At 43.1% G+C, this 18084-nt stretch overlaps 1 protein-coding gene across 1 annotated transcript in view; it reads right to left on the reverse strand.

Moving 5' to 3' along the window:
* LOC309564701 ((E2-independent) E3 ubiquitin-conjugating enzyme FATS) overlaps positions 1 to 18084 on the reverse strand; it is a 243939-nt gene that overhangs the window by 100087 nt on the left and 125768 nt on the right. Inside the window, exon 4 of the mRNA XM_082269373.1 lies at positions 7037 to 7240. Within this exon, the coding sequence (XP_082125499.1) occupies positions 7037 to 7240 (204 nt within the window). The remainder of the gene's footprint in view (positions 1 to 7036; positions 7241 to 18084) is intronic.

An 18084-nucleotide genomic window follows, 5' to 3' on the forward strand; every position in this document is an offset into this window, starting at 1 on the left:
AGGTGCTCGATCTCTATGAGGCAATGCTGAATAAGAATGCATGTAATGGAACCAATGTGGAGCTGACAATACCCTAAAACAAAGATACAAGTCCCACAGGTCAAATTGTATTAGAGAGCAATCTGGTGTAATAATGTTCATCACAGATGGGGAACACCCCAACTTCTCAAAAAATAGGGAGTGATGTGTATTCAAGTAAATAAAGCAGGGATGAATATAAAGTCTGCTGAGAAGTAAGTCCATCAGTTGTTACACAGCTAACAGCAATCAATGCAGTGCAGCACTGACCTGTGAGAACTTCAGTGAGTGAAGTAGCTGTAAATAGACTCAAATAGGTACATGTGATCTGAATCCCACAGATCTGATTGGATTATTGAGCAATCTAGGGTAAGAAAGTTGATCACAGATGTGGGGCTCCCCAACTTCACAAAAAATAGGGAATAGTGTGTATCCAAGTAAAACAAGCAGGAATTAATATTAAGCCTGCTGAGAAGTATGTCCACCAGCCATCGGACAGCTAACAACAATCAGCACAGCACAGACCTGTGAGAGCTTCAATGAGTGAAATGGTTGTAAATAGACTTTAGATAGGTGTATATGGTCCAGTCTGTATTTCTGGGGTGGTCCCTAATATGGGTACTCCTCACCCCTATTATAGATTACAGTCGATATGACCATACTGTTATTCACCTACGGTCTACAGTAACAAAGTTTACTCACAGTCTATGGTTCAATCAGATGACCAGTACTTATCTGAAGTGCCCATGTGTAGACAAGGGCTGCTCCTCTCCATAACATCAAGCTGTGCAGTCATGCCCCTATGTCTACATGTTTCGTTTCACCTACTGGAACTTCATCCAGGAGGTGGAACGAAACAGACACAGGGGCTTTACAGGGAAGAGCTCCTTCCTTTAATGCATGCCGCAAGCATTATACCTGGATATTTTTTATTTATTAGCACCAGCCTGGATCATCCAAGTCTGATCAAGTCTACAACAATTTTATGGGAGCTGGGAGCTGACATTTCAACCATCATCATCACAAGACTACACAGCTTGATGTTATGGAGAGGAGAAGCCCTTGTCTACACATTGGCCCTTCAGATAAGCACTGGACCACCATCTGATTGAACCATGGACTGTGAGTAAACTTTGTTACTGTAGACCGTAGGTGAATACCAGTATGGTCATATCGGCTGTAATCTATAATAGGGGTAAGTACCCATATTAGGGACCACCCCAGGAATCCAGGCTGGACCATATACACCTATTTGAGTCTATTCACAACCGTTTCACTCATTGAAGCTCTCACGGGTCTGTGCTGCACTGATTGCTGTGCAACGGCTGGTGGACTTACTTCTCAGCAGGTTTACTAATATTCATTCCTGCTTGTTTTACTTGGATACACACTATTCACTATTTTATGAGAAGTTGGGGAGCTCCACATCTGTGATCAATTTTATTACACTAGCTTGCTCTCTAATCCAATCAGATCTGTGGGATTCGGATCATATATATCTATTTGAGTCTATTTACAGCTACTTCACTCACTGTAGTTCTCACAGGTCTGTGCTACACTGATTGCTGTTAGCTGTGTAACAGCTGGTGGACTTACTTCTCAGCAGACTTTATATTCATCCCTGCTTTACTTACTTGGATACACATTACTCCCGATTTTTTGAGAAGTTGGGGAGTTCCACATCTGTGATGAACTTTATTACACCAGATTGCTCTCTAATACAATTAGACCTGTGGGACTTGTATATTTGTTTTAGGGTATTGCCAGCTCCACATTGGTTCCACTACATGGATTCTTATTCAGCTTTGGCTCATAGAGATTGAGCACCTCATTCACCCATTGTGGTTTTAAGGTGGGGTATGGACCTCTTGGGGTAATCAGATATTTAATTTTACTGTGGATATACTATGCAGGCCTTAGCTGTAGGTAGGAAGGGGATCATATTGTGCACCAGCTCCCGCTGGAGGGTTTTGATTAGATGTGGTGTGTTACATAGGGTCCATTTTGGTTTATCAGGGGGTTTTTGATTTAGTGTAGTGTAGCATGGGGAGTCGTTTCTGATGGGTTTGTGGTCTTGGATGCTGTGTATTGTTGTATTAGCTATATTGGCTACAATAAACTTTATTTGGGGTAACCTTTGGGTGTGTTCATCCCTTTCTTCTTTTTTGTTTTTCTTAATTATAGAGTTTGGCGGTAACCCTTTCTATTTTAGACTGTGTGTTTCTAACTTCAACTCAGACATACAGAACAGCCATGGAAGAGGAGGAAGGATGAATCACTTCTCTAATTCAGCTGTGTGCATAATGTGAGCTTCAGCTTATTCAGCTCTGTAAACTGATTTTTTTTTTCATAACATTGAGTCAGTAAATATATTAAAATGAATCTGCTGGCTGTAAAAAGCAATAATGAAAATATTCATATGTACAATTTAATATTTGCCACTTTAAAAAAAATCTTTTTTTTTTATTTTCTAACCCGTACAATGACACACATAAGATATAATTAAAAATGCAAGACCTTCTCTACAAACGTTAATAAACTAGGTTTTAAATGTAATTCATAATTCACACATGTCACAAAAGTCTCGAGTAATTATGAAAACTTAATGTATCTAAAGCCAAAAACCCTGTGTCAGCTTTTTATTATCCTGCAGGAGGGATTAGCTGTCTTCATTTTTGAAAGAGAGAACTAAAAACAGTGCTAATGCCTAGTACACACATTGAGCAAATTGGATGAAAAATATCGCATTTGGAGCAATTGTCCAATAATCAGATCATTACTAGTACACAGCTTTCGAGAGCCAATCAGGACAGCTCATGCGAAAGTATCTGAAGGGACAAGCATGAAAACTTTTCTTGTACGATAACAGAAGAAACATTTTAATGTAATTTGTATGGCATTTGTCCAAAAAATATTGTGTGACCAAGACCACGCATGCTCGGAAATTAAAGAATACATTACATTACAAGAGAACACAATGCAATACATTAGATCACTTCCAAATTTTTGAAACCTATTGGTGTTTTATATGAGACTAGCATCCAAAAAAAAAAAACCCCGACAATCATACATCCGATATTCTTATCATATATAGGAGGCTTAACTGATAAGAGTGAGCAGAGACAGAGAACAGGAAGTTTTCATCTCACATGTTTTCTGACATGATTATCTGGTATTTTTGTGCACTTAGCAAACAGATTTAACAATGCTTTTAAATAGTATATTTGACAGACCAGGGGAGTAGGGAGTAAAAAGAAGTATATTGGTTGGTTTTGCAAACACTTTAATGTGGCATAGTTATTACCAATATTCACTATTTTTTCAACACACAGCAGACTTGCTTTCCAGTATTTCTAGAGAAGGAAACCATCAGCTGTTATTTGGGTGCCTCCTTTAGCCTTCATTTGCAGCTCAGAGCAAAACAAGACATAAATGCCAGTTTCTTAAGTTTCCGTACAGACATGAGCATATACAGTATTTCACAAAAGTGAGTACACCCCTCACATTTTTGTAAATATTTTATTATATCTTTTCATGTGATAACACTGAATAAATTACACTTTGCTACAATATAAAGTAGTGAGTGTACAGCTTGTATAACAGTTTAAATTAGCTGTCCCCTCAAAATAACTCAACACACAGCCATTGATGTCTAAACCGCTGGCAACAAAAGTGAGTACACCCCTAAATGAAAATGTCCAAATTGGGCCCAAAGTGTAACAATTTTGTGTGGCCACTATTGTTTTCCAGTACTGAGTTAACCCTTTTTGGCATGAATTTCACCAGAGCTTCACAGGTTGCCACTGGAGTTCTTTTCCACTTTTCCATGATGACATCACAAAGCTGGTGGATGTTAGAGACCTTTAGGTCTGGAGACATACTTGGCCAGTCCATCACCTTGACCCTCAGCTTCTTTAGCAAGGCAGTGGTCGTCTTGGAGGTGTGGTTGGGGTCGTTATCATGTTTGAATACTGCCTAAGCCCAGTCCCTGAAGGGAAGAGATTATGCTCTCCTTCAGTACGTCACAGTACATGTTGGCATCCATGGTTCCCTCAATGAACTGTAGCTCCCCAGTGCTGGCAGCACTTATGCAGTCACAGACCACAACACTTCTACCTATGCTTGACTGTAGGCAAGACACACTTGTCTTTGTACTCCTCACCTGGTTGCTGCCACACACGCTTGACAACATCTGAACCAAATAAGTTTATATTGGTCTCATCAGACAACAAGACATGGTTCCAGTAATCCATGTCCTTAGTCTGCTTGTCTTCAGCAAACTGTTTGCGGGCTTTCTTGTGCATCCTCTTTAGAAGTGGTTTTCTTCTAGGACGACAGCCATACAGACCAATTTGATGCAGTGTGCAGCGTATGGTCTGAGCACTGACAGGTTGACCCCCCACTCCTTCAACCTCTGCAGCAATGCTAGCACAACACTCATATGTCTATTTCCCAAAGACAACCTCTGGATATGACACTTAGCATATGCACTCAACTTCTTTGGTCGACCATGGCGAGACCTGTTCTGAGTGCAACCTGTCCTGTTAAACTGCTGTATGGTCTTGGCCACCATGCTGCAGCTCAGTTTCAGGGTCTTGGCAATCTTCTTATAGCCTAGCCATCTTTATGTAGAGCAACAATTATTTTTTTCAAATCCTCATGGAGTTCTTTGCATGAGGTGCCATGTTGAACTTCCAGTGACCAGTATGAGAGCGTGAGAGTAATAACACCAAATTTAAGACACCTGCTCCCCATTCATACCCGAGACCTTGTAACAATAATGAGTCATATGACACCAGGGAGGAAAAATGGCTAATTGGGCCTAATTTGGAAATTTCTGCTTAGGGGTGTACTCACTGTTGTTGACAGCGGATTAGACATTTATGGCTGTGTGTTTGAGTTATTTTGATGGGACAGCAAATTTACACCATTATACAAGCTGTACACTCACTACTTTACATTGTAGCAAAGTGTAATTTCTTCAGTGTTGTCGCATGAAAAGATTTAATAAAATATTTACAAAAATGTGACGGGTGTATTCCCTTTTTTGAGATACTGTATATACATATTCCACACAGACATATACAGTACATAAAGTAAAGTTACTTCTTTCATCTGATGTCAATTGGGTCTTCTTTTTAGGAAATGGTTGATGTCACAGTGTGCAGATGACTATTTATTATAAGCTAAAATCTTCAGGTCATTTAATGGTGATCAATCATTGATAAAATAAATAAAGAGCAGTTTTTCTGGTTTAGGGTATCTTCTATAATAAAGTACAAGTGTCTCTGTGTTCAGTCCCTGTGTCCGTGGGATTGGGCTACAGGGCATGTGCCCCACGGACAGCCGTTGGGACTTGGAGCGCAGAGACTTCGGGTGGCCGTGCGAAAATGCAGCCGCCTCAGCTATCCGCCCCTTCAATACCGCCCATAGTAATGTCATGCGCCAGTGGATGGACGACGTGACACAACATCACTTCTTCTGCTGTGGCCGCTCCGCGCATCCTCGGCCCAGGGGGATGTCTCTCAGCCCTTCTCCCAGCCTCATCGCCATTGGCTGCTACTATAAGGTGTTCCCTTTTGAACACTGATTGGCTCCTTCTCGATCCTTGGTGGTCCATATAACTGCTGAAGCCTTGCTTGGCTTCAGTGTTACCTAGACAGCACTTGCTGCACATGTATATATGGCTGTAATCCTGGTAGGTTGTTTTACTATTCATGGGAGCTGCATCCAACTGATCATCATTATAACTTGATGATATGCCTATTTAGCTACACTTTGGTATGTTTTGATTTACCTTATTCTCTGCTTTAGCCTTTCTCTGCTTGAACATATTTGGTAAATTTTTGACCGAGCGCCAATTTGACCATCATCGGCACATTTTTATGTATAAATGGTTGGACCCACTTAATCATTGTCCCAGATGTAAGTGTACCTAAACATGTGATTTTTCTATATTGTGACCCTTTACTCTGATAAGCAGTATGCATTACATATACCCTCCGTTTATTCATATCTTACTATATAAAGTACAAGTGTCTCTGCGTCCAGCCCCTGTGTCCGTGGGATTGCGCTACTGCGCATGTGCCCCACGGACAGCCATTGGGACTTGGAGCGCAGAGACTTTGGGCGGCCGGGCGAAAATGTTGAAGCGGCGTGGGTGCGCGGGTACGCGGCGGGTGCGCGCTCGCACGCGAGAGCCGCTCGGTCAGCTCTGCGCGTGTCCCCGATGTTGCTAGGGCAAAAGGGACGCTATGCGCAAACAGGTCTGTTTTTACAAATGTTTGACCACATATGTTCTAGTGCCCGTTAATTTAATGGGCTTAATGTCTAGTAATGGTAATAAGAAACCAGTTCCGTAAAAAGAGAGAGACTGCCTCTGACTACTTTGTTTTTTGGAAAAGAAATGCTAGTTTTCTGTATGTCATAATGATCATCTATCTTGAATCTTTTCTGAATTACTAAACAAGAACAAGTATGCAAGTCAGGCCTTCTGCATTTCACTATTGCTGCTAACTTATTCCAATTCATTGACAAGAGGAGCTGAAGCAACAGGCAACCAGGCAACTAGCATTTTTATGGGGAGGTCAGAAGTGGCATTCTCTATATTACTGTTAGTGCAGGTTTCCTTTAAAGTGGTTGTAAAGGTAAACGTTTTTTTTTTTTTTTATTTTAACCTAATGCATTCTCTGCATTATGGTAAAAAAAACCTTTTAAGTGCAGCTTCCCCCCACCGTAAATATTCACTTGAGCCCAATCTCGGTCCAGCACTGTGCACTATGCCCACTGTACTCTCAGCCCAGCTTAGGAGAAAACCCATACAAGTGCCCCCATGGGAACTGTTTCCTATGGGGGCACTTGGCGGGGGGGGGGAGCAAGAAGAGCCAGCGGGGGACCCATGCCGCTCTGTGCAAAGCCATTGCACAGAGCAGGTAAGTATAAAATGTGTGTTATTTTATTTTTAAAAATTTAAACTTTTATTATTACTTTAATACCAAAATATAATTTAGCATCTTACCTTTAACTAGGATCTTTTCCTTGTGCAGGTTCTGTTTATTGTGCTCTAGGTTTGTAATTTGTTTCCCAAATATGAAGTTAAATGTTGTTACGGTTGGCCTCTCTGGCCCAAGGTTACTGGCGTCCTTTGGCGGGCAGTCCTTTTGCACATAAATCTCATGAACTGGCTGAGAATCCTGCTTGAGTGTCTGCGACAAACCAAAGGCTGAAGAAATAAAAGTTTACGGTTAGTCTTAGTGAGGCTGTAAAAGAAACAGTGTTTTTATATGTGGAGGGATATGAATCTGCCCTTATTATCACATTGGAGGAACACAGTATTTAGCATATCTTCTGTGTAAATACTGTAGAGTGAATGGGTTTTTTTTTTTCTTGAAATCAGATGATGTGGATAAATGTACCAGCTCTGTGCTAAAGGCATGGACCTTGTCAATAGTACATTGTATTTTCCTGGGGTTACTACACAGGGGCAGTTGTATCTTTGCTTATTTGTGATGTTCATGAATGCTTAGAACATTCTCTTGCTAAATTGGTTTAACCAGTTCCCACCCAGCCAATAGCAGATTGGCAGCTGGGCGGTGGCTTTATCATCCTGAGTGGACGTCATTTGATGTCCTGTCAGAAACGCTGATCGCGCGGCCACTTGACCAATGACTGATCAGAGTACATGCTTGCTGCCAGTATCATGTGACCGCCGTGAGGAATCACAGCAGGTCAAATGACAGTTGTACACAATGGATGACTTCCTTTCATGCAATCCATTGTATACAATTGCGTTGTTAGCTTTGATTAGTCAATTTGATCACATGATACAGACAGGGAAATCACGGCCCCTCTGTACCATGTGATTAGCTTTGACCAATCACAGCTAATCACAACAAAACAGACTGAATGATTTTGGTTTCATTCAGTAAAATACTTGCTTATAGCAATGTATTACAGTACTATAAGCAAACATAACGTGTAAAAAAAAAATCCTGATCACTTCCCAAGAGTAGTACAGTGTTACTATGGTAACATTACATTGCTCTGGTCACAGTGTGTTTAAAAAAATTGTAAAGAAAAAGGAAAAAAAAATGTCATAAAAAAAATTATGACTTTTTTTCGTACTGTTACCAGTCAGTTTTCCTGATCACCGCCACATCAGTTATATGATGACACTGTACAGCACTGGTGACAATATGTACAATTTATTTATTTTTTCTTCATTTTCCAAAAATGTATGACAAAAAAATTACAATTTTAAAAAACTTGCCAAGCCTCTTACTAAATAACTTGAACTGTCTACTTTTAAAAAAGTGGTAATTTGGGGGGTATTTCTACTGTCCTGGCATTTTAGGGCCTCAAGAAATGAGATAGTCCGTCAATACATCAGGATTAGGGTTGAGCGGACACCTAGATGTCCGTGTTCGACGGGTTCGGCCGAACTTTAAAAAAAAGTCCGGGTCCGTGTCCCGGACTTTTACCGAACTTTTCCCGGACACCGAACCCCATTGAAGTCAATGGGGACCCGAACTTTAAGGCACTAAAATGGCTCTAAAACACCAAAGGAAAGGGCTAGAGTGCTGCAAATGGCAGCAAAACGTAATTAAGAGCATGGCAAGTGCTCTGCAAACAAATGTGGATAGGGAAATAACTTAAAACAACAAAAAAAAACAGAAAAATAAAACAATGTTCTTCTTCATCTCTGAAGGACGAGGCCCATATGGAGTAGGAGGGAGGTTGAGGTGGTGGTGGATGTGGCGGTGACATAGGCGTGCGCACAGGGTGTGCTGGGTGTGCCTGGGCACACCCTAATCACCTAGGGCACATAGCATTGCCAGTGAGGAGATGGGAAAGATCTCCCTGGGACCTGCTCTGCTCTATTTCTCCTTGCCTACAGGTACATGGCCCCGATACATTACTCTCCCTGCTGGCAAACACATGCATGTGTATTTCAACTTTGGGGTGCACACCTTAATGCAATAGGCTGCGCACACCTATGGGCGGTGTAGGTGGAAGCGGCGGTGGAGGAGGACCAGGGCCGGATTAACAGCATCATGGGCTTGGTGCTGAGGATTTTGAAGGGCCTTAAGGGCCGTGCCTTGCCATGCACCCAGAGGAGGAAGGGTGCAGCCATGCATGCCTAATTCAACATGGGATGCTGTCTCTGAAGCCCATAAACACATCCATGCATCGCCAACTGTCCCTCCTTGTCCGGCCTTCACGCTGTGTGGGGAGGTTCTGAGGGTGCTGCCTGGGGAAGCGAGCATAGAAGCCAGACTTCTGTGTTTACAAGTGACAGAAGAGCGGTAACAGTGAATATGGCCAACCCGGGGCCTATATAAAAGGTAGGGGCCTGGAGCTGCAGCTCCAATAGCCCCTACATTAATCTGGCCCTGAGGAGGAGGACGAGGTAGCCAACACTGCTTCTTTTCAAAAATTTTAAATGAGGGTACACCCCAAAAGAGTGAGAAAGAGCAAAAATGGAACAATGGGTGGGTAAGGTCGGTATCCATTGCTATTCTGCATAAGGTACGGAAAAGTCCCGTGGGATCCATGCCTGGTTCATTTTAATGAACGTGAGCTTGTCCACATTGTCTCTGGACAGGCGGCTGCGCTTGTCTGTTATAACGCCCCCAGCCGTGCTAAATACCCGTTCAGATAATACACTGGCTGCAGGGCACGCCAGCACCTCCAAGGCGTAAAGGGCAAGCTCAGGCCATGTGCCCAATTTGGAGACCCAGAAGTTGAAGGGGGCAGACCCGTCATTCACTACATGTAGGCGTGTGCACACATACTGCTCCACCATGTTGGTAAAATGCTGCCTCCTGCTAAGACGTTCCATCTGAGCTGCTGGTGCTGCTGTTTGTTGTGGCGTGCTGACAAAGCTTTTCCACATTTCGGCCATGCTAACCCTGCCTTCTGAGGTGCTGGCGGTGCCCTGGTTGCGTTGGCGACCTCCTCCTCCTCTGCCTTGTGCTTCCACTGTGGCCCCGCTGTCAGATGGGAATGCCAGCAGCATGGCGTCTACCAGCGTGCGCTTGTACTCGCGCATCTTGCGATCGCGCTCCAGTGAGTGAATTAAGGACGGTACGTTGTCCTTGTAACGGGGATCCAGCAGCGTGGCCACCCAGTAATCAGCACAAGTTAGAATGTGGGCAACTCGGCGGTCGTTGTGGAGACACTGCAGCATGTAATCGCTCATGTGTGCCAGGCTGCCCAGAGGCAACGAAAGGCTGTCCTCTGTGGGAGGTGTATCGTCCGTGTCCTCTGTATCCCCCCAGCCACGCACCAGTGATGGCCATGAGCTGGCCTGGGTGCCACCCTGCTGTGAACATGGTTCCATCTCCTCCTCCAGCTCCTCCTCCTCCTCATCCTCCTCATCCTCCAGAACTGTGCCCCTGCTGGACAATTGCGTCCCTGGCGTTTGCGTGTGCAGGAACCCACCCTCGGAGCCCCTTGCGTATGACTGCCCTGAAAGCCTTGGAAATGTTACCTCTTCATCCTCCTCCTCCTCCTCATCCTGTGCCACATCCTCTTCCATCATCGCCCGAATTGTTTTTTCAAGGAGGCATAGAAGTGGGATAGTTAAGCTGAGAACGGCGTCATTGCCACTGGCCATGTTGGTGGAGTACTCAAAACAGCGCAACAAGGCACACAGGTCTCGCATGGAGGCCCAGTTAAATTAAATAGCGGAATAGAAAATATGATCCAAAAAAAGTGTATGTATATCACACGTACACAACCACACTGGGCCCCAATTACTATTGTTTGTACCCCTAAAAGGCTAGATGAGGAGTAGGGGGAGTATGGAACAGGCAGCACCCTCAAACCTTCAGAAGTATGAGATGAACCCCAACAACTTGGAAAGGTGGATCTCTCTCACACGTACCAACACAGACTATCCCCCAATTTAACTGATCCCCAAAGGTTTTTGATTAAATAGCGGAATAGAAAATATGATCCAAAAAAAGTGTATGTATATCACACGTACACAACCACACTAGGCCCCAATTACTATTGTTTGTACCCCTAAAAGGCTAGATGAGGAGTAGGGGGGGTATGGAACAGGCAGCACCCTCAAACCTTCAGAAGTATGAGATGAACCCCAACAACTTGGAAAGGTGGATCTCTCTCACACGTACCAACACAGACTATCCCCCAATTTAACTGATCCCCAAAGGTTTTTGATTAAATAGCGGAATAGAAAATATGATCCAAAAAAAGTGTATGTATATCACACGTACACAACCACACTAGGCCCCAATTACTATTGTTTGTACCCCTAAAAGGCTAGATGAGGAGTAGGGGGGGTATGGAACAGGCAGCACCCTCAAACCTTCAGAAGTATGAGATGAACCCCAAAAACTTGGAAAGGTGGATCTCTCTCACACGTACCAACACAGACTATCCCCCAATTTAACTGATCCCCAAAGGTTTTTGATTAAATAGCGGAATAGAAAATATGATCCAAAAAAAGTGTATGTATATCACACGTACACAACCACACTGGGCCCCAATTACTATTGTTTGTACCCCTAAAAGGCTAGATGAGGAGTAGGGGGAGTATGGAACAGGCAGCACCCTCAAACCTTCAGAAGTATGAGATGAACCCCAACAACTTGGAAAGGTGGATCTCTCTCACACGTACCAACACAGACTATCCCCCAATTTAACTGATCCCCAAAGGTTTTTGATTAAATAGCGGAATAGAAAATATGATCCAAAAAAAGTGTATGTATATCACACGTACACAACCACACTAGGCCCCAATTACTATTGTTTGTACCCCTAAAAGGCTAGATGAGGAGTAGGGGGGGTATGGAACAGGCAGCACCCTCAAACCTTCAGAAGTATGAGATGAACCCCAACAACTTGGAAAGGTGGATCTCTCTCACACGTACCAACACAGACTATCCCCCAATTTAACTGATCCCCAAAGGTTTTTGATTAAATAGCGGAATAGAAAATATGATCCAAAAAAAGTGTATGTATATCACACGTACACAACCACACTAGGCCCCAATTACTATTGTTTGTACCCCTAAAAGGCTAGATGAGGAGTAGGGGGGGTATGGAACAGGCAGCACCCTCAAACCTTCAGAAGTATGAGATGAACCCCAACAACTTGGAAAGGTGGATCTCTCTCACACGTACCAACACAGACTATCCCCCAATTTAACTGATCCCCAAAGGTTTTTGATTAAATAGCGGAATAGAAAATATGATCCAAAAAAAGTGTATGTATATCACACGTACACAACCACACTGGGCCCCAATTACTATTGTTTGTACCCCTAAAAGGCTAGATGAGGAGTAGGGGGAGTATGGAACAGGCAGCACCCTCAAACCTTCAGAAGTATGAGATGAACCCCAACAACTTGGAAAGGTGGATCTCTCTCACACGTACCAACACAGACTATCCCCCAATTTAACTGATCCCCAAAGGTTTTTGATTAAATAGCGGAATAGAAAATATGATCCAAAAAAAGTGTATGTATATCACACGTACACAACCACACTAGGCCCCAATTACTATTGTTTGTACCCCTAAAAGGCTAGATGAGGAGTAGGGGGGGTATGGAACAGGCAGCACCCTCAAACCTTCAGAAGTATGAGATGAACCCCAACAACTTGGAAAGGTGGATCTCTCTCACACGTACCAACACAGACTATCCCCCAATTTAACTGATCCCCAAAGGTTTTTGATTAAATAGCGGAATAGAAAATATGATCCAAAAAAAGTGTATGTATATCACACGTACACAACCACACTAGGCCCCAATTACTATTGTTTGTACCCCTAAAAGGCTAGATGAGGAGTAGGGGGGTATGGAACAGGCAGCACCCTCAAACCTTCAGAAGTATGAGATGAACCCCAACAACTTGGAAAGGTGGATCTCTCTCACACGTACCAACACAGACTATCCCCCAATTTAACTGATCCCCAAAGGTTTTTGATTAAATAGCGGAATAGAAAATATGATCCAAAAAAAGTGTATGTATATCACACGTACACAACCACACTGGGCCCCAATTACTATTGTTTGTACCCCTAAAAGGCTAGATGAGGAGTAGGGGGAGTATGGAACAGGCAGCACCCTCAAACCTTCAGAAGTATGAGATGAACCCCAACAACTTGGAAAGGTGGATCTCTCTCACACATACCAACACAGACTATCCCCCAATTTAACTGATCCCCAAAGGTTTTTGATTAAATAGCGGAATAGAAAATATGATCCAAAAAAAGTGTATGTATATCACACGTACACAACCACACTAGGCCCCAATTACTATTGTTTGTACCCCTAAAAGGCTAGATGAGGAGTAGGGGGGGTATGGAACAGGCAGCACCCTCAAACCTTCAGAAGTATGAGATGAACCCCAACAACTTGGAAAGGTGGATCTCTCTCACACGTACCAACACAGACTATCCCCCAATTTAACTGATCCCCAAAGGTTTTTGATTAAATAGCGGAATAGAAAATATGATCCAAAAAAAGTGTATGTATATCACACGTACACAACCACACTAGGCCCCAATTACTATTGTTTGTACCCCTAAAAGGCTAGATGAGGAGTAGGGGGGGTATGGAACAGGCAGCACCCTCAAACCTTCAGAAGTATGAGATGAACCCCAACAACTTGGAAAGGTGGATCTCTCTCACACGTACCAACACAGACTATCCCCCAATTTAACTGATCCCCAAAGGTTTTTGATTAAATAGCGGAATAGAAAATATGATCCAAAAAAAGTGTATGTATATCACACGTACACAACCACACTGGGCCCCAATTACTATTGTTTGTACCCCTAAAAGGCTAGATGAGGAGTAGGGGGAGTATGGAACAGGCAGCACCCTCAAACCTTCAGAAGTATGAGATGAACCCCAACAACTTGGAAAGGTGGATCTCTCTCACACGTACCAACACAGACTATCCCCCAATTTAACTGATCCCCAAAGGTTTTTGATTAAATAGCGGAATAGAAAATATGATCCAAAAAAAGTGTATGTATATCACACGTACACAACCACACTAGGCCCCAATTACTATTGTTTGTACCCCTAAAAGGCTAGATGAGGAGTAGGGGGGGTATGGAACAGGCAGCACCCTCAAACCTTCAGAAGTATGAGATGAACCCCAACAACTTGGAAAGGTGGATCTCTCTCACACGTACCAACACAGACTATCCCCCAATTTAACTGATCCCCAAAGGTTTTTGATTAAATAGCGGAATAGAAAATATGATCCAAAAAAAGTGTATGTATATCACACGTACACAACCACACTAGGCCCCAATTACTATTGTTTGTACCCCTAAAAGGCTAGATGAGGAGTAGGGGGGGTATGGAACAGGCAGCACCCTCAAACCTTCAGAAGTATGAGATGAACCCCAACAACTTGGAAAGGTGGATCTCTCTCACACGTACCAACACAGACTATCCCCCAATTTAACTGATCCCCAAAGGTTTTTGATTAAATAGCGGAATAGAAAATATGATCCAAAAAAAGTGTATGTATATCACACGTACACAACCACACTAGGCCCCAATTACTATTGTTTGTACCCCTAAAAGGCTAGATGAGGAGTAGGGGGGGTATGGAACAGGCAGCACCCTCAAACCTTCAGAAGTATGAGATGAACCCCAACAACTTGGAAAGGTGGATCTCTCTCACACGTACCAACACAGACTATCCCCCAATTTAACTGATCCCCAAAGGTTTTTGATTAAATAGCGGAATAGAAAATATGATCCAAAAAAAGTGTATGTATATCACACGTACACAACCACACTAGGCCCCAATTACTATTGTTTGTACCCCTAAAAGGCTAGATGAGGAGTAGGGGGGGTATGGAACAGGCAGCACCCTCAAACCTTCAGAAGTATGAGATGAACCCCAACAACTTGGAAAGGTGGATCTCTCTCACACGTACCAACACAGACTATCCCCCAATTTAACTGATCCCCAAAGGTTTTTGATTAAATAGCGGAATAGAAAATATGATCCAAAAAAAGTGTATGTATATCACACGTACACAACCACACTAGGCCCCAATTACTATTGTTTGTACCCCTAAAAGGCTAGGAGTAGGGGGAGTATGGAACAGGCAGCACCCTCAAACCTTCAGAAGTATGAGATGAACCCCAACAACTTGGAAAGGTGGATCTCTCTCACACGTACCAACACAGACTATCCCCCAATTTAACTGATCCCCAAAGGTTTTTGATTAAATAGCGGAATAGAAAATATGATCCAAAAAAAGTGTATGTATATCACACGTACACAACCACACTAGGCCCCAATTACTATTGTTTGTACCCCTAAAAGGCTAGATGAGGAGTAGGGGGAGTATGGAACAGGCAGCACCCTCAAATCTTCAGAAGTATGAGATTGTGTTCACTGTACCCCACAAAGATTGAGTTCACTGCACCCCACAATGATTGTGTTCACTGCACCCCACAAAGATTGTGTTCACTGCACCTCACAAAGATTGTGTTCACTGTACCCCCCAAAGATTGTGTTCACTGCACCCCACAAAGATTCTGTTCACTGTACCCCACAAAGATTGTGTTCACTGCACCCTAAAAGGATGTTGTTCACTGCACCCCACAAAGATTGTGTTCACTGCACCCTAAAAGGATGTTGTTCACTGCACCCCAAAAAGATTGTGTTCACTGTACCCCCCCAAAGATTGTGTTCACTGCACCCCACAAAGATTGTGTTCACTGCACCCCAAAAAGATTGTGTTCACTGTACCCCCCAAAGATTGTGTTCACTGCACCCCAAAAAGATTGTGTTCACTGTACCCCCCAAAGATTGTGTTCACTGCACCCCACAAAGATTCTGTTCACTGTACCCCACAAAGATTGTGTTCACTGCACCCCAAAAAGATTGTGTTCACTGTACCCCCCCAAAGATTGTGTTCACTGCACCCCACAAAGATTCTGTTCACTGCACCCCACAAAGGATTTTGTTCACTGCACCCCAAAAAGATTGTGTTCACTGCACCCCAAAAAGGATTTTGATCACTGCACCCCAAAAAGGATGTTGTTCACTGCACCCCAAAAATGATTTTGTTCACTCCACCCCAAAAAGATTGTGTTCACTGCACCCCACAAAGATTGTGTTCACTGCACCCCAAAAAGATTGTGTTCACTGTACCCCCCAAAGATTGTGTTCACTGCACCCCACAAAGATTCTGTTCACTGTACCCCACAAAGATTGTGTTCACTGCACCCCAAAAAGATTGTGTTCACTGCACCCCAAAAAGGATGTTGTTCACTGCACCCCAAAAAGGATGTTGTTCACTCCACCCCAAAAAGATTGTGTTCACTGCACCCCACAAAGATTGTGTTCACTGCACCCCAAAAAGATTGTGTTCACTGCACCCCAAAAATGATTTTGTTCACTGCACCCCAAAAAGGATTTTGTTCACTGCACCCCAAAAAGGATGTTGTTCACTCCACCCCAAAAAGATTGTGTTCACTGCACCCCAAAAAGATTGTGTTCACTGCACCCCACAAAGGATTTTGTTCACTGCACCCCAAAAAGATTGTGTTCACTGCACCCCAAAAAGGATGTTGTTCACTGCACCCCAAAAAGGATTTTGTTCACTGCACCCCAAAAAGATTGTGTTCACTGCACCCCACAAAGGATTTTGTTCACTGCACCCCACAAAGATTGTGTTCACTGCACACCAAAAAGGATTGTGTTCACTGCACCCCAAAAAGATTTTGTTCACTGCACCCCAAAAAGATTGTGTTCACTGCAGCCCAAAAAGATTGTGTTCACTGCAGCCCAAAAAGATTGTGTTCACTGCAGCCCAAAAAGATTGTGTTCACTGCAGCTCACACACAGAAAAATGGATGTGGATCACTGACACCTGCCTATCTCCAATCCCACACCACACAGCAATATCGATTGTAGTTTGTAGAACACAGTTTCCCTAAAATTCAGCAGACTCTGTCCCTAACAGGATTGAGAAGAGATCGTAGATCAGGATTGAGTGCAGATTCACCCCACCCCCCACACAGCAATATCGATTGTAGTTTGTAGAAGACACTGACCCTATAATTCAGCAGACTCTATCCCTAAAATGCCTACAACTCGCCCTGCCTAAACACTCCGACCTGTCCCTCAATTCTATCCGGACACAAATGGTTTTTTCCTGCCTATCTTTCCCTAATCAGCAGCCAGCACATTGATGTGTGCTCTGTCCCTTAGCTAAGCAGCAGAATGACGCTGCTGCGGCGGCTGCCTCGAACTTATAAAGACTTGGTCACATGCTTCAGACGGCCAATCACAGCTACTAAGACATTTGCAGGCATGGCTGGGATGGCTTAAGGCACACCAGTTAAACGATTGTTGATTGGCTGTTGAAAGCCCGCCATGAAAAGAGCGCCAAAGCATGCAAAACCCGGAAATAAAACGACCGAACACGGATTTTTACCCGAACATACAGTAAAGTGTCCGTGTCCGTGTTCGGGTAAAAAAAATCCAATTATTCGGTACGAACACGAATAATACAGTCCGTGTTCGCTCAACACTAATCAGGATTGATCAATTTTCAGATCTATGCCATAATTTGTGGACTCTATCACTTTCCTGCAGACTAAATAATTTTCACGGATTTGGATTATTTTCACCAAATAAATGTAGCAGAATACATTTTGGGCTAAATTTATGAAGAACAGTTATTTATTTGCAAAATTTTACAACAGGAATCAAGACTTTTTTTTAATTTTTTTTACAATTTTATTGTCTTTTTTGTTTTTTTTAGCATTAAATGAAAAACCCAATGGTTTTATTTTTTGGAGATGCTGAAGAGTTAAACCACCAGTTTCACTTATCTCTCAGGGACTCTATTGATGGGATCTCTTCAATGGAGTTCATGGGTCAATATACCTGTTTTGCCCATCATAAAGGGTTCCACTGCTGGTTTTTGTTTGCTATAAATTATGGATAATGCAACAGGAGGCATTAGGATTCACAAATATGGGCGGAAACCAGGTTTGATTGACAAGAAGAAAGCTAAGCATTATGGCAGGGAGAGCTCACTGTTGA

The sequence above is a fragment of the Pelophylax lessonae genome, assembly GCF_965119305.1.
Source record: "Pelophylax lessonae genome assembly, chromosome: 9".
Classification (NCBI taxonomy): domain Eukaryota; kingdom Metazoa; phylum Chordata; class Amphibia; order Anura; family Ranidae; genus Pelophylax; species Pelophylax lessonae.